Source organism: Triticum aestivum, chromosome 4A (assembly GCF_018294505.1).
Source record: "Triticum aestivum cultivar Chinese Spring chromosome 4A, IWGSC CS RefSeq v2.1, whole genome shotgun sequence".
NCBI lineage: Eukaryota > Viridiplantae > Streptophyta > Magnoliopsida > Poales > Poaceae > Triticum > Triticum aestivum.
Window position 1 is genome coordinate 611353726 of NC_057803.1, and position 23860 is coordinate 611377585.

At 45.9% G+C, this 23860-nt stretch overlaps 1 protein-coding gene and 1 pseudogene across 1 annotated transcript; one reads left to right on the forward strand and one right to left on the reverse strand.

The window, feature by feature from the left end:
- The window catches only part of LOC123084058 (uncharacterized), a 60095-nt pseudogene extending 43539 nt beyond the window's left edge, over window positions 1–16556 (forward strand).
- Window positions 9741–14070, reverse strand: LOC123087536 (zinc finger BED domain-containing protein RICESLEEPER 2). Its single transcript, XM_044509569.1, has 7 exons — window positions 13782–14070; window positions 12957–13292; window positions 11735–12791; window positions 10385–11407; window positions 10204–10298; window positions 10054–10133; window positions 9741–9974 (listed from the first exon to the last, which is right to left on the reverse strand). The coding sequence occupies exons 2-4, from the start codon at window positions 13272–13274 to the stop codon at window positions 10608–10610; spliced, it is 2175 nt and encodes a 724-aa protein (XP_044365504.1). The 5' UTR covers window positions 13275–13292; window positions 13782–14070; the 3' UTR covers window positions 9741–9974; window positions 10054–10133; window positions 10204–10298; window positions 10385–10607.
- Window positions 16557–23860: the final 7304 nt, after the last annotated feature.

The window sequence follows — 23860 nt, forward strand, 5'->3', positions numbered from 1 at the left end:
AACGCATCAAGAGTCACTCGGCCGGGCTGCATCTTAAAGTCCATCCATCTAATAAATGTCCTGGCGTCCATCCGACTGAACCAGGTGTGGTCAATTATTGTAGACATTACCAACGGTGCTTTCATGACACTATGGTGTTGGGGGTAATTCCATTAGTAACGACCATCATCATGGCTCATAACAGCCATTGCAGTCTACATCCTCGTCGTCTCATATAAGGCAAGGATGGTATCTTTGAAGAGACAGATACACAAAGTCTCTAGCAGATACACAAAGTCTCTACCAGAGGACATAGCGAGGTTCACGTATGTACGTCTACGCACTAGACGCGCACGTACTGCTGCTAGAGAAATCAATCGAGCTGCTTACCTGCTCCCGAGCTCGCTTTGAATAGAACGTACGTCTATCTACTACCGGTGAATTAATCTTGCATTTTAGGTAGAACCAACACTTGCTTGCCATCTTCTCTCCTCAGACCATGTTGTTGATGCAGCCGATCGAAACGCGCGGCTGTGCCATCTGTTGATGCCGTGGCGGACGGGCGCTACGACGGCGAAGCCAGAACTCAGCATGACGAGACTCCTCACAACGCGGCCACAGAGCATGGCTGTAGAGCGAGGTCGCGACAGACGATGTATGGCACGGCTGTAGTGCGACAAGACATGCGAAATAGTGGTTGGAGGAGAGAAGATGAATATGACAGGTGGACCCATGTAATCAGTGAGGGTAGAGAGTGATCCCGGCCAGGATTGTTACTTTCCTGACACGTCAAACATGTATAAACTGATCCAAGGTTGAGATAAGACCGGGATTAGTGAGTACAAGGTGTCGATTTCAGGGATTGAGAGGTTAGTGTTCCTTATCGACGCGCTGTATAAATTCAGGGTTTAAAACAATCTTCACTCCCAATTCATGATAAGAAATCATAAACTAAGGAAATAAAATACGTATACATTGGAGAATAGCTATGGAATTTGTAAAGTCTTGAACTCCGTGCACTCATTCTATCCTATGTCTGTCACTAATGCAGTGGCACGTAACTAACTTGATGGCACCATCATCTTAGTTTGAGCTAGTGCACTATTGGCTTTGCATGTCATATAGTTTGATCTCTTTGATCGGTGAAGGGCCGGTGGCATTTTGAGAGTGCCACCTGATCTTGTGGCGCAAATAATCCAGATAGAATGATTGGAAAATAATAAAAATAAATCTCTAGTATATCTCTATTCTTAATCATGTAATTCTTTGACTTCTTTCATCATGTAGCTCTTCAATAATGTCGTATATATCGCTAAGTTGACACTGCTTTACCAAAAAAAAATTAAATCCTGCATATATGTTGTATGAGTTGGCTGGACTTGTACAAGATTAATTGTACCAATGCTACTTTATGTTTCAAGACTCAATGTCATTGCTGAAGAAAGATTTGTAAACAAGGCAACTTGGAATCGTGTTTCGAGTTCCGTCAGGTTTGTTAGATTGCAGTCTGAACAAGGGGGATGCGAAGGAACTGTTTGAAGTGTAAATGGACAAACACTGTTCTTTTACAGTCATTTTCTCAATTAGTTCTCTCTTTTCTTAATTACTGGAACCTTTTTTTTATCTTACAAATGATCTAGTGGAGTACACTTTTGCTTTCTTTGTTTCCATTCCCCTGGCCTTTCTGGAAGTGCTTTTCTGAAGTTGAACTTTGTTTATAACAGTCTGGTAGGTTTCCAATAGAACTCGATGCACTGAATGGTACAAGGGAAGGTGTTGAGATCTTATTGTATTCCAACTGTGCATGATTGGAGTGTCGACGGAATAATACACCATGCAAAAGTGTCTATGAAACTGATATGCATCAGATCCTGCTTATTTAATATATTTTGTAGTTAAGCTTTGGCATCAACTGCTCCATAGTTTCCTGGTTTGAATTACCATGCACAAAATTAGCCATTTTTCTTTTTACCTCTTTTGATTCGATGAACATGAATATTTTACATGCTATTGATAATCTTTTAAAAAATTCTTTGGTTGGGGGGTTTGATGGGCTTGTGAGGTTATTTGTATGTACAAAGTGCTATATTGGTAGTTTTATTTTCTCGAATACACAGGAGAACCGCATGCCATGTATTAAGGAAAAAAAGGTGGATGGTCAACACAGTGCAGATCAAGCTAGATGATTGTCAGACACGGATTAAGTAGTTTGTGTTATACAAGAAACATAACAGCCGCTATGTCCATAGCGGCCTACTGGGTGACGGGGGGGGGGGGGGGGGGGGTACACACAATTGTTTATGTGCTGAAGCTGATTTTAACTGCTACTGGTCAGATGGTATGAGATGTCATGAGTTCTGGAAATAAATAGTTCCTTGTACTATCAGGAGCAAGATGAGGATCAAGATGTTTCTGAAATGATATATGACTAGTCTGCTAATTTTTTTGTGGCACAATATTAAACTGTTTCAAAAAGTGGCTGCACCAGCCAAGCAGTACGCACCATCCTTCCACCCAACTAGTACCTATTGGTTTTAAAAACTTTAATACACTACTAGGAGAAGGCCTACTAATGGCGCACGAGTTTTGCCTACTAATGGCGCATCACTGGTGCGCCATTAGTAGCACGCCACTAGTAATTTTTACTAATGGCGCACCACTGGTGCGCCATTAGTATCTGGTATACTAATGGCGCACCATCCAGTGCGCCATTAGTATATAACACCATGCGCCATTAGTGTGCCTCCCAGGGGCCATATTTAACCATGTGCTTTGGCATACTAATGGCGCACTACGGATAGATGCGCCATTAGTATACTTGGCATACTAATGGCGCACTCTGTAGTGATGCGCCAATAGTATGAATATTAGGTTTTTTTTTGATTTTTGCACATGTTACAAAATATATTATTTGACAGTAGCACACATCAATAGCTGATTCATCGAATACAATAGAAGATTAGTCTTCGAATACAATTCATCATATTAGTCTCTGAATTCAAAAGACCGAACAAAGATGAAACATTACAAGTCTCGAGACCGCGAGTATCGAGTTTGTCGGAAGTAATACCAATCCTAACAAGTCATACTAATCATCATCATACAACTTCTACTCGTTATTCATAACAAGTCATACGATCATCATCTTGATAGTCATCGAACCAACCCTACTTAATTGTTCTTAGCACATGATCATCAGTATTAGGCAGGACCTAAATACCCTATTTAAGCTAAAATAGCATAAAACAATATAGACCCTGACTCTTCATTATGGAATATGGAGAACATCCTGTCTCCAATTCTTGCGCTTCGCTTCGTTTTGCTTCCAAGAAGCTCCTTACGACTGTCCATACATTTTTTCCATCCTTTGGTTTTCATGTCTCCACTTCTTTTAGAAATCTCGTATGGACAGTTGAGACTCGTAGGACGACCTGGCTATATGTTCAAAACATTAACACTACCTTTCTGATATATCATATGAGGCACACAATTCTCTGAGATTATCTGTTGAAAAACATAGTAATAACTTCATAGTTAGCAATGATGTACTAGTTTTAGAAGTATGCAAAAGATGCACGGATGTCGTAATAGTAAAAATCTTACCAGGGTATCTCCATGGTAGTTACCGTAGTTGAACACATGCACTAGTGACACGTATTTACCATAATGTTGAGGAGTTTGTTTGTGGATAATGTAATTCTCAATGTGAGTACAAAATCCGACCAGATGATTTTTCTCCTTGTAAGTTGTTAATTCGGAGCCATCGGTGTAGTGGGTTTTGTCTACCATCTCCCGCACATTCTTTGAACAATAAAAATAAGCTGTCAATGGAAATAAGCTGTCAACTATTTTTAAATAAACAATATAAATTAGCTAATAACTATGTTTGAGAAACTCACATAGTGGTAGAACTGGAGGCGTATCAACAAGGACCCAAATGTCCATATTTTCTTGGTTGATGTCAGGATTACCAAGATCCATGGTGATAAGCATACCCTCATCAAAACCATACATCTTGCAAAATGCTTCCCAATTTTTGCAACCAAAATGGGTTACGCTCTCAGAATTATATAGATTTACTTCAAAGTCCACATCGTGATGAGTCCTTAGGTGAATTTTCTTTGTTTCAGAAATTTCATGGTCTTCAAAATCCATCCTCTCCAAGACATAGCGTCTTGCATTACATGGGATAAGCTATACTCGAATTGTAAAAGATGAAAATTACACGTTGAAATAGTTGAAGTCATGCTTAATTATGGAAATAACACTTGTCATCGTTGTGTACCGTTTAAACTTCGAAGGTCTCCTCGAGCTTAATGCTGAAGCGCCGATCATCGTCCAGGTGAGGCATGTCGCACAGACCTCGATCGTCGTGGCACCAGTCGCACTCCGCCGGGAGACTTTTGTCGTCCGATGATGATGACGACATATCCTACGTTCATAATTCAGAACTACATCATTTAGGGTTTGTCGATACCGAGGCATCCTAAAAGCTAAGCTTTTATCATTTAGGGTTTGTCGACGCTGAGGCACCCTAAAAGCCTAAGCTTTCATCATTTAGGTTCTTATCGATACCGAGGCACCCTAAAAGCCAAGGTTTTATCATTTAGGGTTTGTCGACGTCGAGGCACCCTAAAAGCCTAAGCTTTCATAGTAACACACAGTAACATTTCGGCGAATCCAAATTGAAACAATAAATCACAGCTAGCTAGCAACTGAAAATCAAATTGGCACTTTCTCCAAACTCATACATGTCTTCTCTTTTTGTAGCATCAGTGCTCACCTCGATGGATTAACTGAATTTTCTACAAACACCAAGTACTAGGGCACACAAAAGTTCTGAAATTTGTGTGCCTAACTGAATTAACTGAATTTTCAGTAACCGAATAAACTGAATTTTCAAAACTGACAAATATTAATAGGTTGACTATAGCAAATCCAATTTGCATGCTTCACTACATATAATTTACAATAATCCGAGGGGACAAATACAACACTGGAAAAGTCAATTCAGATTTATCTGAATTGGCAGCTACAGTGATGCCATTTAAAGCTAGCTAGAGGGAAAAGCCATTTAAAAAAAATCCTCTCATCTCATATGAGGAGTGTTAATCCTAAGACTAATAGTTTGTTGTGCAGTACAGCTACAGTGATGCCCTGTCCATTTTGTCCCTCCCCGATTAGATACTAGAGTAGCACTGTTGATGCCCTGTTCTTGTTGAACTTTATGACAGTATATACAACAACTTATCCTCTTAAGCCAAAACAACTTTCTAAAAGCCAGATGCAACTTGTTGAGCTAATTTTGAGCAGAACTCCTTGAGGAACTAGCAGCAAAAGGTACTGAACTAGCAGCAAGCTTGTGTTATTGCTTACTAAGGTACTGAACTGATCAGAACTTCAGAAAAAGTGAGCTTTACATACTAATTTCAGAGGGATTTGAACCTAATTTGACCTAAATTCGAGAGGGATTTGACCTTATTTTGCATCTACACTAGCCCCTAATCCATGGCTAGAGCTAGTAGTAGGAACACATGGTAGAATAATTAGGCAGCCTTGAGGAACCCAAATCCATGGCTGCTAGATCGAATGAAACAAGGAGGGGAGTTGGGGGCACCTTCACCTTGGGTGGCTGAACGACGGCGCCGTGGATTTAGAGGTCTAGGTGGAAGAAGCCCTTGATTGCGGCGACTGTGGTGGCTGGGTGCGCCCCTCCTGCTACTCCTCCTCAAGTAGGACAAGGTCGGTGGCTACACAGTGAGGAGAAGGCCCTCCTCTCCTCTCCGGGCGTCGTCCTGGTCGCTTGCCGGCGCGGTCTACCTTTAGAGACGAGACAAGAAGGGGTCAGGTGTTTGGAGTGGAGGGGGCTTACGGGCGGAGGAGGACGGGCGGAGGAGGAGGGGGGCTTACGGGCGGTGGAGGACGGGCGGAGGAGGAGGGGGGCTTACGGGCGGAGGAGGACGGGCGTTGGCGCAGTAGGGGCGGCGGAGGGAGGCGCTGCTGGGCTCCTGTGCCGGCTGCGGGGCAGCGGAGGCTTCGAACGGCTGGGTGCGCCTCGGCGTCGGGCTGGCAGTCGTGGCGGCAGGCGGGGGAGCCGGAGCGGGTGTAGAGCGAGCGCGGGGGTCGTTGGAGCGGGCCGGGGGTCGTCAGAGCGGGCGCGGCGGGGGAGGGAAGGGGGATCTGGCGAGGGAGAGGGAAGGGGGAATCGGGCGAAGGGGTATCCAGCTAGACACTATAGCAATGGCGCACCACCCTCTCGTGCGCCATTAGTAGTTTTTTTTTCTGATAGCAATGGCGCACCCTCCTCTGGTGCGCCATTAGTAACTTTTTTTTTCTGACAGCAATGAGGACTAGAACAGAAGATATCATCAAATATCATCATTTCTTTTGAAAATATCATCAAATTTGTTTTTTTATTTTTAATTGAAATATCTTCAAATTTGTGATTTGAAGATATCATCAAATTTCTTATTTGAAAATATCATCAAATTTGTTATTTAAAAATATCTTCAAAAAGTGGGGGAGGGTGCGGGTGTCGGCGGCGGCGGTGGAGCGGGCCGGGGGAAGGTGCGGGGTGTCGGCGGCGGCGGTGGAGCGGGGGAGGGTGCGGTGGACCATCGGCGGCTGTGGAGCGGGGGAGGGTGCGGTGGGTCGTCGGCGGTGGTGGAGCGGGGAGGGTGCGGTGGGTCGGCGGCGGCGGTGGAGCGGTGAACTTTTTTATTATTATTTTTTTAAAAATGAAGAGGGGAGAGGAGGCACGGGTGGGATCGAGATCGAGATGGAAGGGGAATCGAGATCGAGATGGAGGGGGATCGAGATCGAGTGTCCTCATGAATATTCAATATTTTATCATATTGAATATGAAAAAATATCATCAAATTTGAAAAAATATTCATGAATTCAAAAAGTGCCCATGAAATTTAAAAATATTCATGATATCAAAAAGTGCCCATGAAATTTAAAAATATTCATGATATCAAAATATATACTAATGGCGCACTTCTACAGGGTGCGCCATTAGTAGTTTAAACTAGTAATGGCAAACTGTGAGGCGATGCGCCACTAATAGTTTTGCAAAAAAAAGAATAAAAAAATTCAGTCTGGTGCGCCATTACTAGTTAGAACTAGTAATGGCGCACTTCAGTAGAATGCGCCATTAGTATGTATGTAAAAATAAAAATAAAAATTATCACTAGTGGCGCAACTATTTTCGGGTGCGCCATTAGTGTCTTCCACAGTAATGGCGCATCACCAACTGGTGCGCCATTAGTATATAGTAGTGGCGCACTACTTCCCTGGTGCGCCATTAGTGTCAATCCTATCTATAGCCCTTTTCCTAGTAGTGATAGTATATGTACTGCTTTATACTTGCATTCCTAAGTCTCGATTCATTTGTTTTTCTTAGTCATGTAGGGTGCACATTCCAATGTAAGAACAATAGAACAATTTAAGTTACTTGGGGTTGAGTCTCTCAAGAGAAATGATTATTTTACTGCGGCAACACTGTACAGTGCGGTATGCAACTACACCCTATTTCTCAATGTGTAATCTTGAACTGTATCTCATCAGCTGAAGTTGCTTGAATAGATGTTAGGTGATCATGATCTGGTTTCACATTATTCTTGTCATACATGCTCCCTTTAGAGAGAGTGATCATCTTTGTGACCAATAAGTACAGTTGGCCTCACGCTTTGCTTTGAGAGACATCTTTGTTTAATTTATTGATGATAATTTTATTGCCAATGCCATATGTAAGTTTGATCACGGGGACCTGACAAGGACTTCTGTGTCCTTAAACAGCAGTAGAACCGTTGTTGGTTTCCTTTTTTGATGGTAAACGACTGGAGCTCTGCTTTTGCATTATAGAAGAGGGAAATAAATGCAGCACGACTGTATTACAGAGAAAAACGTGAAAGACTCACACAGGGAAGCTAAACTAGGCACCACAGCACCCTAGGATGAGCAGACTCGAGGATCGAAACATCCTCCTGGATGAAACTGGCTATCACAGCCGCTGTCATCACTTCTTGCGCTAGGATCCTTCGGCTTCTCTCTTTCTGGAGATGCTTAACAACATAGGCAGCAATGGCTGCCTGACCATGATTCCCTTTTTTCGGGATTCTCCACCACTTGCGAATCATGGGCGAGAAAAACATAATGGAGTAAATTACGAGGTTGGAAAGCTGGGATTTTTTTTTAAAACAGAGGCAAAAGCTTTGCCTTTTTTATTAATTAAGAAGAAGATAGCTGCCCAGTTAATTGCCGAAAACTGAGCGAAAACCGATACATCAAGGGCCAAGCCCACACTAGAACTCAAACACCTAACGCCCAACACCGCGGATGACGCCTCGCAACAAGCCAACCCGCGAAACCTCATGCGAACTACTCCCAAAATAAAAAACACCATAGAAGAGGAAACAAAGCGGCGACTAACATGTTGCAGAGTTGACCCTCACGGCGGCACATACCACCTGGTTGGCATGTTTGGTCTGCTCCGCTTTGACAAGGCGAATCAATCCCTGGGTGATCGTAGGCATGGCAATGAGGCATTTGATCAGCTCGGTTAAGTCATGCAAAGTGTCACCTTCATCAATCGCGAAAGCGCAGCCTTTTGCAACAGCCTGTACTTCATCGGAGATAGAACTAGCTAGGCTGATCTCAGTGGCCACCACCGGAGCAACTAACCCCAAGGTCAGCGGCTGCATGGTGTTGCCAATGTCCTCAGTACCTTGGTCCCTGTGGTTTGCCACCAGCGCCGCCTGCGTCGTCGGCAACGACCCCTGCAGACCAACTGATGCCTCCGCCCGCTCCTGTAGGCTGGTTGCACGTGCCAACCACAAGCACAAAGAGTCCTCAAGCTTATGCAATGGACGGAGCGCCAGCTCCATCATGACCTGAGGATCAGAACCACTCGAGGCAAGCAAGGATTCAGAAGATTTTGCCACAACCTCATGATCAGAACTACCTCCACTAGAAGCTTCAGAAAACCTCACAGACTCGAGAACTTCAGCATGCACTACAGGAGCAACAACGGAAGCCCAAGAGCGGCTATCAGAGGACGGACATGGCGGAGCTGGAAAGGCACGCGCACAGCGGCGAGGAGCTCTGACGGAGGAGAGGCGAAGGCAACAATCCCTCTCATGGTGCCTAGAGCGGAGACATGTGAGGCATCGAATCGGGTCGCGGCAGAAGGCGGCCTTGTGGTTCGGAGCCAAGCAGCGGAAACATCGACCATAGGTTCTCCGTCTGAAGGCCGCAGCTTGCACAAGCTTTGCAGATTGAGAAGCATGGTCACAACTAGGACTGGACACGAGCCGAGCCGAGCCGAGCTTGATCCGAGCCTGGCTTTGGCTCGCTCTGGAGCGGCTCGGCTCGGCTCGGCTCGCTCAGCCAACGAGCCGACCTCAGGCGGCTCGGCTCGCTTCAGCTATGGCTCGGCTCAGACCGAGCCGGCTCGCAAGCCATTTGCCCCCCAAAGTATAGAACCTCTGTATATAGTCCAGTTTTGATTTTTTTGCAGCAATTAAACCCATATTTTGAAAAACAAAAAGTTTATATTGCTAAAAGTGGAACATTCAGCAATCTATTGTTTTAACAAAAGGTCATAGAAATGAAAAATAAGCTTTCATCTATTGAATTTTGGACAGCACTTCCTTTGAACTTTACACAGCAAAGCATCAAATATTGACAGCCACACCAAATTTTTTGCATAGCACAAAGCTTCCACAGCAAAGCATCAAGTATTGACATAAAAACTGAGAAAATGTTGACAGCGAAACAATAGGACCGTAGTTCATCACAACATCATTCAAGGACCGTAGTTCATCACAACAAACACATAATCCAAAGTTCATCACAACAAACACATAATTCGAAGTTCATGACAACAAAAGAAATGGCTCGAGACGATCACGTTGACCTCAACAATCCACATGACAAGATCATGTAGACATCCATCTTCAAAGTAGCAAGAGCAACACCAACATGACGATTATCTACATGTAACACAGATTTGGAAACATATTGGGATCATGTAAAGATATGAAAACTGAAACATGTCAAAAGAATAGTTACCAATTGTTGTTATCCCCCACATCAACAATCTTGGGCAACTTGATATTCTCAACATCGTCCTCCTCATCTTCATCTCTCTCCTAATTATTTGGAAGTTAGCCACATACAAGAAATAGACAGAAAGCATAGAAGAAAAGAGAGGAGTCATACCACCACATTGAAGTCCTTGTGAGAACCTTTGATATAACTAGCACCGCACACCAAGGCTTCCACCATTTCTGGTTTCAAAGAACTCCTGTAGTCATCTAAAACCACACAAGTAGACATATCTAAGTTCAAAGATAGGATGACAAGTTAACAAGTTAACATCCAATGTAACAAGTAGACATACCTAAAACTCTTCCACCCGTGCTAAAAGTTGATTCCGAAGACACGGAGGTAGCCGGGACAGTCAAGAACCTCTTTGCCATCATTGCCAATACGGGGTATCTAGGTGCATTCACCCTCCACCAATCAAGAAGATTGAACATAGGATCCATTGCCTCATTCAAGTCATCTAGATAGTTTCTAAGCTCACTTTTTGATGGTGTTGATGAAGTTGCTGATAAGAAGGACTAAAACTCACAATCCATAAGTGGCATCGAGGTACTTGTGTTGCAATTGTTCTTGGCTGATGATCCACTAGCTCTTTCTCCAGCTTGCTTATTTTTCGCAACAAACTTCTCATACAATGTGTCCAACTCTCCGCGCACAATATTCTTCTCAGTATTTGCTTTCCCCACAGCATACATTTGGTGATAGCACCACTCAACATACCTCATCTTGTACCTTGGGTCCAAGATGGTAGCAAGCACCATGACATTGTTCGGCTCATCCCAATACTTGTCAAATTTATCCATCATTGCATCACCCATTTTCTTGTAGCATTCATCATCATGAGCCATGGCTTTTCTCAAAGCAATCTTGATGCTGACAATGTGAGGGTAGAATATGTTGGAGGTGGGATATAATTGCCCTGAAAACGCAGTTGTCACACGAGATAAAGAGAGGAGCAATGGCTTAATAACTTCAAACTTGTCCCATTCTTCTTTTTCCGGTTCCCATTGATAGTTGGCATTTGAAGCTGCATAAGAGGACAAGGCTTCCCTATACGGGCAGGCTGTATCAAGCATCTGGTACGTTGAACTCCACCGCGTGACACAATCAAGATGCAAATGGTTGCCAACCTCAACACCCAATATTTTGCAAGTCTCAACAAACTTGTGGAGGCGACTCGGTGACTTCTTGAAATACTTAACCGTCTCTCTCAAATTCTCTATCAAAGGGGCCATGATGGTTGTCCCATCTTGCACCACCAAGTTGATAATGTGTGCACAACAACGGACATGGAAATATTTGGCTTCAAAGCCCGTACCTACAAAAAATAGCAAGCATATGACAATATATTCAACCAAAACAGCACACATATGAGCATGTTAAACCAAAATATCATTATTTGGACAAACAAAGCATATGTACTACAAAAACAGCAAGAATATGACCATATATTGAACCAAAATAGCAAGTATATGAACATATGTAGAACAAAAACAGCAAGCATATAACCATATATTTGAAGCATTGTCTAGTGTGATGGACAAACAAAGCATATGTACTACAAAAACAGCAAGAATATGACCATATATTCAACCAAAACAGCAAGTATATGAACATATGTACAACAAAAACAGCAAGTATATACCTCTCCGAACAGCAAACTTTGCCTTCAAACCTCTGACCGCAACATCATTGTTTGAAGCATTGTCTAGTGTGATGGATATAATTTTCTTCTCTATCTTCCATTCAGTCACACACTCATAGATAGCATCTGAAATCACATGCCCGGAGTGAGGAGGATCCAAATCTATGAAAGAAAGAACACGTGTTTGCATCTTCCAATCCTTATCTATAAAGTGTGCAACCACACACATATATGATATGGTCTGGTTGCTAGTCCACAAGTCGGTTGTCAGACTAATGAAGTCCACATCCTTTAGGGCAACTTGAAGCAACTCCCTTTCTTTCTTGAAAACCCTCATGCATTCAGCTCTTATTGCCTTCCTTCCAATAGGTTGATAGTTTGGATTCAAGCACTTCATGAGAATGTTGAACCATTTATGTTCAACCATTCTAAATGAGTACTCATGGACGCAAATCATCTTTGCCATGACCTCCTTGATGAGGTCCTTATCATACTCAATGCATTGGATAGCTGGACCACTTGTTGTTGCATTGGTTTTTCTAAAAAACAGAGTAGCTTGGATGAGATCCCTATTAACCTTGTCCTTATAATTCTTACATGTGTCCATATGTCTTCCCATGGATGAGGTGCTTCCACCTTGGACATATGCATATTGATTGTCACAATAATTACATTGTGCCTTCAACTCCATCAAACCTTCTTTCGATGGCACCTCTACCTTATGAAAGAAGGTCCAAACAGCCGACCTCAACCTCGAAGGAGCTTGACCTCTTCGCTTCTTGGCACTCTTTCGTTGCGCTTTTCTTGCTTCATCCTCACTCGAACTAAGAAGTACGGTTTCTTGCTCTTGAGGCGTAGGACCAAGGCCTAGACCATCCTCGGACATGTCATCACCTTCGAAGGCTTCTTCTTCACTATCCACAAACCCATCTGAATCTGATTTGTCACCAGCCCCGGGCGGCACCTCAAACAAAGTATCTTGCTCTTCCCCGTCCTCCTCCTCGTCCTCTTCCACCTCTTCATGATCCTCCTCTGCTTGCTTATCATGCTCCATTGCCTAGCACACAAAAACAACACACACATGAGCTTGGACACACATATATTTGACATTTGGGTACCAAAAACAGCACATATGAGCATGGGCACACATAAATTTGACTTTCAAAAAGCAAAAACAGCACATACATGAGCTTGCACAAATATATATTTGGCACATACATACCTGGGAAGATGTAGCCTCCTTCTCATAGTAGTTTGCGGAGCCGGAGGCAGCGGTGATTGCAGCACACACACCAGCGCCGGCGGGGTCAGGGAGACGTCGAGGCGGAGGTTTCTTTTTTACCCTATACAACAACTCAGCGATTGGGGCATTGCTGCAATCATTTGCGAGCTTCCTTGGCAGCCGCGTAGTAGCTGCTGCATTGCCCTTCCCATTCCCCTTCTGCATCCCCGAGACCGGCACCTTGCTCTTCATAATGGAGTCCAAGGTCCTCTCTTTCTCCTTCTCCTTCCCATTCGCCTTCCCATTTTCCTTGTCCATTGTTGCGACGATAGGCGTCTGCACACATCAGCAAACAACAAACAGTCAATCATCAACAACAGTAAACTAATTACATATGGAGTCAATGTAATTTTCCAAGCAAGTAGATTTTTTTTCAAGCTGCTATGCTACATCAAGTAGATCATCAACAGCAGAAAACTAATTACACATGGAATCAATGAAAATTTTGATCTATCCATCCAATCTACCCTACAACTCCATCCATCCATGATCCATCCATCCGGATCTGCTACATCTAGCCCTACAGACTATAATACATCCATCCATGATCCATCCATCTAGCCCTACATCTACATGACTACATCCATCGATCCATCCATGCATCCATCAATAAATCAGATGCGTCATGCATGCTAGTTTAGACACGGCTAGGGTTTGGGAAGGAACAGCTACATGAGCACATCCATCGATCCATCCATCCATTGATCCATCACACATGTACTAGTTCAGAGAGCTGCGGCTATAGATAGGAAAGGAAGGAGGTACCTGCTCGTGCTCGTCACGTTCGGCGAGAAACCAGGGGAGGCGCGTCCGTCTGCGTCTGCTGTGGTGAGGAGAGGTGGCGCCGCCCGTTGCCGTCGAGCCCGTTGCTGTCGGAGTGGTGAGGAAACGGGGCGTCCCTCGTCGCCGCCGATCCAGCTTTGCGGCACAGGGGAGAGAAAGGGGCGAGGGGGAGGCAGAGCAGAGAAAGCGGCGAGGCGGCGCTGTCTCTGCGTCTCTTGTGCCCTAACGAGGGAGTGCGAGGCTGCGAGCGATGGAGATTGACGATGGATTGGGCTGGGCCGCAAACGAGTCACCGAGCTGGACCGGCCAAAACTCGGCTCGGCTCGCTCGCGAATCGGGCATGTTTTCAGAATTGGGCCCGCTCATTTAACCTGTCGAGCCGAGCTGTAATGGGCCGAGCTGTAGCGAGTTTCGGGCCGAGCCGGAAAGCTCGCTCGTACGTCCAGTCCTAGTCACAACGCACATCGCCACGGGGATGACCCTTTCATCCTACGAAAATCCAAGGACCTTCCCCAGGCTGAGCATCCACGGCCTGCGCTGTATCACAAGAAGACGGCACGGAAAAGCAAGAAGCCGATGACACACAACCCACAGCAGCATTCGTCGCCAGCGGTGCCAGCTCCCCCATCATTGCAGCGCCGGAAGTGCAGCCTTCGGCGACGGTCAGCGGCGTGCACGGCACGAACTCAGCATCTTCACCCGGCGGCGACTGCGTAACCAAGGCAACAACTTCGGCCCCATCCCCAACATCGGGGCAAGGCAGGATCTGCACACAGGGGACGACGCCATGTGTGGCCGCCGGATGCAACAGCAGAGCCAACTCCACCTCCTTCTCACCAACAACGGCTATGCAGCCACTCTTGGCCCCAAGCAGAACCTCCGTCACATCTGCAGGAGCAGGGCTCCGGTCAGCCGAAGGCGACAGGGAGACGGAATCTAGATCCGCCTGATCTGGATCGAGCTGGGGGAGCCCAACTTTGGGGGACGCCCGAGGCTCCGGCGGCTCAGTGGAGACGGAGCCGACAATGGAGGCGGGGGCGGCGGGCGGCGGAGCCGGAGTGGTCGTCGACGCAGCCTTGGAGCAGCGCGAGCGGTTGATCTGGACCTCCCTCTGACCTCCATTCTCCGCTCGAATCCTACAGGCAGGGGGCCGCGGCCGTGGGCGAGGGAGTACGCGAGGCGCTGAGAGGGTGGCCGGCGGGGCCGGGGTGGCCGCCGCCGGTGAGGGCTGGTGGAGGGGCGCAAGGTCGGGGTCGGGGGAGCGAGCCGTTGCTGCTCCCATCTTTTCCTTCGCGTGCCTACACAAACTGAAACTGATTGAAAACTGGGATTGTTGCCACACATCCTTTGCTTAGAAGCACTTGAATTGACTATATTGTCAAGACTAGTGCATTTTGAAGTTCTAAATCATCATAAATTCAAGGTTTCCTTTCTTGCCTTTTGAAGTGCAAATATTTACAAGCATGATGTGATTATTGTTTTTATATAATCAGATCAGACATGTCCTAAGTTTGGGTTCAACCTGTTGGGTGTATGTAGGCAATGGAGTATGACCGTCATGATGCCACCTTGTTGTCGGACAGGAGCTTTTGCTGGCTCCGCATGGGCGATGGACACGAGGCTTTGCAGGATGCTCTTGCATGCAGAGAAATGAGGCCTGGCTGGCCAAAGGCCTGCTACCGGCAGGGCGCAGCGCTCATGTTATTGAAGGTGTGATCAAAGATAACTATCTGGTTGGCTAGTTTGTTATTGACTGTCGCCACATGCCGTTCATCGTTTTTAACCTTATACTGTACGGAAAAGTATGGTAACACCCGGGTGTCCCGACCCCCTTTTATCTAGCCGTTCACCCTTAATGAGATTTGTGCCCTTGTCTGCCGAACAGCAAAGCATTAGCAGCAGTTGCCTATTTATCTAGTCCATTTGACCAAGCTAATGGGGGCCGCTCCTAGGGACAAGTAGGGTGTAGGGGTAGGCAGAGTAGGCAAAAGATGCTAGGCCCTCTTGCATGTTGGTCTGACTGGCTGATTACTTATTGAAAAGACAAGACATGGCCGAAGCATGTGGCGCATCCAGGCATGCAATAGGTGCTGGGTCTGGGAGCTAATCCTGACATAAGTGACAGGCAGGTCACAGTAACTAGTCATACGTGAAGAGAGAAAGATGAGAAAGGAGAGAAAAGAGAGAGCCCGTATCATTACTGGTCTGTGTCTTCCATGCGAATGTGAGAGAAATGAAAAAAAATGAGGAGAGAGAGAGAGAGCAGTGCCCACGTGAGTTCATTTTCTTTATGTACGCGGCGGTGTCAGGAATCTCAAATAAACAATGCCCTATGCAGCCACTGGGATTACTGTTCGTGTTCTCTGCAAAACGCAAGGACTAGACAGGGTGTGGTCCAGATCCCGAAAGAAGTGAAAGTGACGCGAACAGCGTGGATAATGGGGTGTCCGTGCACCCAGGAGTCAAAAATCCTGTCTCCTGTACTGTATCATCATCAGGACTACGGGGCTGCATGCGATGCTTTTCTGAATGCAGCCAAGTTGGACCCAGGGAGTCCTCAAATCGAGTCTGCGTTGCGGTACGTTACAGCTGACGACGAAGCCCCCCCTTTTCAAAGAACCCACCCCACCCACCCATAACTTGTCATATCTGAATCTAGAGCCGATTCTGATCGTGATCTGCATACATATTCAAAGGAGATTTATACATTGCATACACACATTTGTTGAACAATTCAGTCAAGCATTGAAATTCTAAGCCTAATTTTGCCAAAACTGTAATGGTTTTGATATATAATCGGTGTTGGGAACGTTGCAGGGAAGCTATGAATACATTGAAGACATCTTGTGGCGCAACATAGGCCGTTTGAACAGCACAGCACGGAGGATGCGGTTTCTTTTGCTTCTTGTGGAGTGGAGCTATGCCGCATCTCTGAGTCGGCCTTGTTGTTTTATCAGTTAACTACTCCTTGAACCCGGATGAGGAAAGAAGCAGCAGCGTTAGCACTTAGGAGGCTTTTGTCACTTTCAGCAGCTCTGCCTCTGCTCTTTTATTTTCTATGTATGTTGCGACCAAAATCACGAAAAGAATATGCAAGAAAGGAACCGGTCAATGCAGTATTTCTTGTGTGTTCGTGTAAAAAAGTAGTCTTTGGTCAGAGGAGCTAATTCCATAAATAAAGAGAGAAAAAAGGAGCTAGACGAACGATAGATCACCACCGTTGTTGTGATCATGGCCGCCCGCAGCCACTGCTTGGGCATGGTTTAGAACAGTACGTAAATGTAGTGTTCATATTGTAAATTTGTCGATTGTTTTGTACATTATAAATGGAAGTTCAAATCATGAGCCTGAGGATCGGTTGTTGTACTGAGTCAGTATGTTATATAATATTATATCTGCACAAGATTAAAGTTTCATCTTACCACAATCTAGGAGATCGTTGTGGGTTTGTTCAGATCGCCGGTCATGATCTTTGATTAGTCGTGGATTTAAATCTTGTGTTAGCATGTGTCTCTATGCGTGTGTGTGTACCAATCCATCATGGTTATCTCATTATACTGTCGATCGATGGAGTTAAATAAATTGATTGATTGATAGGTCTGGCGTGCTAGCTGTAGCCATTCAGCACGTCCCCAGCAAAGGTTCGTACGTACCGTTGGTGCAGTGTCATCAACCAATAAATTTCGTCATTCAATGATGGAAAAGACATGTTGCTAGATCTTCAACACATGAGTTATCGTTTGCCCAACTAATATAATTAATCAAGCCAACTAAAAAACTACTCCCTCCATTTCATAATATAAAAGCGTTTTTGATGCTACATTAGTGTCAAAAATACACTTATGTTATGGGACGGAGAGAGTAGTAGTTATTTAAGCTGTTCACATATGGAAGCATCCTTCTCACTCCTGACTCGATCCGATACAACTTATTCTTTCAACAACTATTATCATAACCCAGTTCAGTCTGTATTCCTTTTTGTTATGCTGTCAACAGGTCTTGAATTCAGTATAGGAGAGGACCCAACGGGTTTCAGTTGCGACAACCTTAGGCTTACCGAAATCATATACCAACAACAAGATGATGATGATAATTATGATGTCCACCTACTAGTAAAGTTTTTGGTGGGCATGTCGGGGATTCTGCCAAACATCATCTCGGTAATAAATAGATCGATTGATCTCGGGTGGTAGTTGTCCCATTCAACTCGTCCGAACAAATGATGGTACTGTAGCAGTACGTAGGTTTGGTGCACCATCACCAGTCTATTAATTTCTTCATTGAATTGAATGATCTAGAGAGATGTTGCTAGTAGTTGTGCTGCCGGTGAATTATTGTTCACCCGGAAGCACCTCACACACGACACAACGGTGAACCACACTGGCATGACGACAGATCCAACCATTTGCTGGTGTTTTAGACTTACCCGTGAATGGTGTGATACCAATGTCGCGCAAGTAAACGACGTCCCTGTAGGAGTAATACTTGTCCTTAATATGAGGACTCTGAGCATCTACAAGTGGAGCCATCAAGTCCGCTCCAAATGCCCGGACGGAAAATTATCACCCACAGACTGCACAAATCTGACCCAAATGTCCGGATTGACTGACACTCCGCATATCCGATTCATATCTGAGGCGGATATGGGGACGCCCTTTGACTAGTCCTCCACATAGACTGAACTCCTCCTGCCTTCCTCCTGCATTTCCCCGCTTCCGCGCAGCCGCCCGCACCCTCCCTTGCTCACCGTGATCGTCCTCCATCGCTGAGGTCGTCCCTCACAATCCTGTCCGCCACCATGGCCATAGATTATGCCTCTCCGGAATCAGTCGAGCTCCCCGGCTTGGCGGCGGATCCTTGCAAGGTGGAGAGGACCAATCATGTCCTGTGCTCTCTTCAACGTAGATGGTCACTCATCCAAGAGGTCGTTGGCAAATTTGTTGCTTATCTCAAACAAGTTGTAGGACAGAACCAAAGCGGCATCAGAATTCAAACCCATGCAACTTTGGCAGCGGCTTTGTATCATCAAGAGGAGAAGAAGTCATCTACTTTTTCACATTGTTGGTTGAAGTTGAACGGGAAACCCCTTTGGCAAACCGTCCTCCAAGAGCTTTAAAAAGGCACACGAAGAAGATGAAGAAAAACTATTGGTATAGCTCAACTCAATAAATTGGATTGAATGAGGAAGAAGAAGAAGAATATGATGGGTCGGACTTACACGCAACCATGTCGAAGAGAAACCAGCAAGCGATGGGGAATTACTGGCAGACGAAGAGGGTGGCGCGTGAAGGTGCGGCAAGCAAAATGCCCGCCACTTGGATGGGCATTTTTTATGCTAAGGAGGTGAATGAGAAAAGGTACATGATGTTCATTGATGTGCAATGGGATAGGGTGTGAAAAGCCCAAAGATCTCCCCAAACGCCAAGAGAATTGATTGAATGGCCTTCATCTCTAGTTTGCAAGGGTTTAAGAAAAGAGCATCATCATCGGTGTATAGGCCAATTTGTGTGTGATAGGCTTGAGGACACCTGCTCTGAGTGGCTCGCGTGAAGATGCACTGCAGAGGCTCAATGGCAAGCAGGAACATGAACGGATAGAGGGGATCGCCTTGGCGCAAGCCTCGTCGGAGGTAGAACGGCAGTCTGGGTGCGCCATTCAGAATGACCATGGAGGAAGTGGAGGAAAGCGATATTGCAATTAAGTCACAATATCTCTGGCTAAAACCCGTGTGGCAAAGTACCTCGAATAGGTAATCCCATCTAGAGTCAAAAGCCTTGACAATGTCCAACTTCAGGAAGATTGCACTTTTCTTGGCCTTGTGCAGACTCTGAATGAGGTTCTCCAGATAGAGAAAATTGTCTTTGAATCAATTTCCCTTTGAGAAAAACACTTTTGCTCAGAGAAATTAGGTGCTGCATGGCCAGCACCAATCTGTTGGGTAAAAGCTCCCTAAAATCTTAGCAATGCTATGTGAGAGGCTGATTGGGCGATACTAGTTAGCAGGGTGCATTCTCTTGGGATCGACAATAAAAGCAGAGTTAAGAATGTTCCATTTTTTCTACCAAGAGCAGACAGCTGGTTCAGAGCATTAAGCAGATCCACTTTGATCGTGCACCGGCATCGTTTGAAAAGGTTTCTGTAGAATTGGGACATCGTTTCACTACTAGGAAAAGGGCTATAGATAGGATTGATACTAATGGCGCACCATGAAAGCAGTGCGCCACTACTATATACTAATGGCACACCGGTTGGTGATGCGCCATTAGTGTGGAAGACACTAATGGCGCACCAGAAAAAGGGTGCGCCACTAGTATTAATTTTTTTTCCATTTTTCCATACATACTAATGTCGCATCAGGCCGAAGTGCGCCATTACTAGTTCTATGTAGTAATGGCGCACCAAGCAGACAGTGCGCCATTACTGTAAAAAAATTATTCTTTTTTTTTTGCAAAACTACTAATGGCGCATCGTTTCACAGTGCGCCATTACTAGTTTAAACTAGCAATGGCGCACTATTACCCGGTGCGCCATTAGTATATATACTTTTTTTTACTTTTTTGCAAAACTACTAATGACGCACCACTTGCAGGTGCGCCATTAGTAACCATTAGCTGGTGGTGCGCCATTAGTAACCTGGGACCCCAACAAGATATTTTGGACAGCCCCACACCTACCCACTCACTTTCCCCACTTCATTCCCTCCACCTCCTTCTCCAAGCTTTCGGCCATCTCCTCCTCCTCACCTCATTTCCACCATAGATTCATCAAAATTAAGTGGTGAAATTACCTTTTTTTGATAGGTAAGCAAGGGGAAAGCTATCTTGATGATGTAGATCTACTTTTTTTCTCCCTAGCTCGCTCCAACAACGTGCACATGCACCTTTTGTGGCCTAGCTAGATCTATGTATGTTTGTGGTGTTGCATGTGTTTGTGGTGTTGCATATATGTTTGTGTTTGAAGGTACCGGTACTTGAAATGCGATAGTTGTCAATATTTTGGTGGAATGTTTTGATTCATTTCCGTTTCGGCGAGAATTTTGGCACGATGCATTCTTTTTGGTCCTATTTTTAGGGAAGGTCATGCCAAATTTTTTCTTGGTTCTAAAATATCGTTTTGCTCTACCCCGCAGGCGACCATGGTCCGCACGATGACTGAAGGCATCGTGAATAGGTTTTTAAGCTCCGCGAAGGCCGAGATGCTTCAAAAGAACGAGACGGAGATAAGATGTCCGTGTCGAAGATGCAAGCTGAAGAGCCTTAGTGCGGACCCGGATTCCGGGCAGGTGCGGGACCACCTGCTCTTGCGTGGTTTCATGGATGGCTATCGGTGGCAAGGTGATGAAGATGACTATGAAGTCGTCCATGGGGGCGGGGAAAGAAATGAGGAAGGACGACAAGAGAAGTACCACCGCGGCGAGGGCGGGCGAGAAGACGAAGAATCTCCAGGACATGATCACGATGGTGATGCTGTACACAGTCATCATGTAGAAGATGTCATACATGATGATGAGGAAGATCAAGACGAAGGGCATGATCATGAAGATGAAGGTGCCGGAGCAGACGACGATGGAGGCTGGGTGCAGGACCCTCATATTCAAGAGCTTCTTCTCAAGCAGACGGATAACGCAAGAGCTGCCGCCCGAGAGAAAGCCAAGCTAGATCAACTGGAGATAGACACGGTTACTCCATTGTATGAAGGATGCAGGCCCGAGGATACCCGCCTAAAAGTAACGCTCATGGCTCTGGAGATGAAGGTAAAACACAAAATGACCGACGCATGCTTCGACGAGAACATGTCATTCTGGCACGAACGTCTTCCCAAGGGGAACAAGTGCCTGACCAGTTTCGAGGAGGCGAAGAAAATCGTGTGTCCTCTGGATTTACCACACGTGAAATACCATGTGTGCATGAACAATTGTATCATTTATCGGGACGAGCACGCGGAGTCTACCATATGTCCGGTGTGCGGCGTCACTCGATACAAGAAGACAAAGAAAGCTCCTCGAAAATCGGTGTGGTACTTTCCGATCACTCCTAGTCTGCAGCAGTATTTCGCGGACCCTAAGGTAGCAAAGCTCCTGCATTGGCACGCGGATAGGGAGGAGAAGAAGCGGGAAGATGACGGAAATGATCCGGAGATAAATAAAAAAGACAAGATGCTGAGTCACCCTAAGGATGCGAGCCAGTGGAAAGCGTTGAACTTCGAATACCCAGAATTTGGGAAGGATCCAAGGAACATCGTGCTGGGCGCGAGCACCGATGGAGTCAATCCGTTTGGCAGCCAGAGAAGCACACATAGCACCTGGCCTGTGTTTGTGTGGATGTACAATCTTTCCCCCTGGTTGTGCATGTAGAGGAAGTACATTCACATGAGTACGCTAATTGAAGGACCGAAACAACCAGGGAACAACATCAATCTGTATCTGGGGCTGCTGAAGGAGGAGCTAGACATGCTGTGGAAAACGCCAGCCAATACGTGGGACGCCGCAGAGAAAGAATATTTCCCTATGAGAGTCGCACTGCTCACGACGGTGCACGACTATCTCGGTTACGGATATCTCGCGGGGCAGGTAGTCCACGGATTTTCTGGATGCGTAAGGTGCATGGATGACACAACGTATCGCCAGCTAGATAGAGATCCCGGGTCTTCGAAAACCGTGTTCATGGGACATCGAAGGTGGCTTCGCGATGATGACCCGTGGAGGAAATGCAAGGATCTGTTCGATGGTGAAACCGAACCCCGAAAACGCCCGTGTACGAGGAGCGGCGAGGAAATAGACGAGCTGTTGAAAAAATGGAAAGACTGCCCACTGCCGGGAAAGAAGCAAAAGGCGCCAGAGCTGGGAAAGAAGCGAAAGGCGCCAGAGCCGCTGCTGAAGGTATGGAAAACAAGGTCTGTTTTTCTGGGACTTGCCGTACTGGAAGATCCACCGTGTGCCTCACAGCCTTGATGTCATGCATATCACGAAGAACGTGTGCGAGAGTCTGCTTGGTACCCTACTCAACATGCCAGAGAGGACCAAAGATGGGCCGAAAGCAAGGGCAGACTTGAAATCAATGGGCATCAGGCAGGAGCTTCACGCTAATGATGATGATGATGATGATGATGATGATGATGATGAGGCGAAGTAGGACACAGAAAGTCGTCGCAAAGGCAAAAAGGCCAAGAAGACCGGAAATGACTACCCTCCCGCGTGCTTCACTCTAAGTCAGGAGGAGATCGAGCAGTTTTTCAACTGCCTCCTAGGAGTAAAACTTCCTTACGGTTACGCAGGGAAGATAAGCAGATACCTAGACCCAGCGAAGCAGAAGTTCAGCGGGATGAAGTCTCACGACTGTCATGTGCTGATGACGCAGATACTTCCAGTTGCAATCCGTGGGATCATGGACGCGCACGTCCGTGAAATGCTATTTGGCCTATGCAACTTTTTCGACGTCATCTGTCGGAAGTCGATTGGCGTGAGGCAACTCAGAAGGCTACAGGAAGAGATCGTGGTGATACTATGCGAGCTTGAGATGTACTTCCCGCCCGCATTCTTCGACGTTATGGTGCATCTGCTAGTCCATATCGTGGAGGATATCATCCAACTCGGGCCGACGTTCCTGCACAGCATGATGCCGTTCGAAAGGATGAATGGTGTCATCAAAGGATACGTTCGCAACATGTCACGTCCAGAGGGAAGTATAGCCAGGGGCTTTCTGACCGAAGAGTGCATCTCCTACTGCACGAATTATCTAGGCATCGAGAACCCCGTTGGTCTGCCCGTCAACAGGCACCTCGGCAGGCTCGCTGGATGGGGTCACCATGAGGGTCGCCGCGAAATGCATGTCGACTTTGAGGGTCGACTCGCCGACTTTGAAAGAGCAAACCTAGTCGCGCTACAACACATAGACATGATCGATCCTTGGGTGGTAGAGCACAAAACCTTTATTGAGAAGACGTACAATGACCGAGGCCAACAGAGGACGGACGGAGATATACTCAAAGAGCACAACTCATGTTTCACGCATTGGTTCAAGCAGAAGCTTCTGTTGTACCCTTTACATGAGGATTCTTCCGCA

Bases quoted from the DNA above. Each gene is read 5' to 3' on its own strand.
- LOC123087536 (XM_044509569.1), bottom strand. From the start codon at position 13,274: ATGGACAAGGAAAATGGGAAGGCGAATGGGAAGGAGAAGGAGAAAGAG. The intron at 12,792-12,956 runs GTATGTATGTGC...TTTGTGTGCTAG, and splicing joins AGGAGGCTACATCTTCCCAG to GCAATGGAGCATGATAAGCA. The intron at 11,408-11,734 runs GTATATACTTGC...TATTTTTTGTAG, and splicing joins AAAGTTTGCTGTTCGGAGAG to GTACGGGCTTTGAAGCCAAA.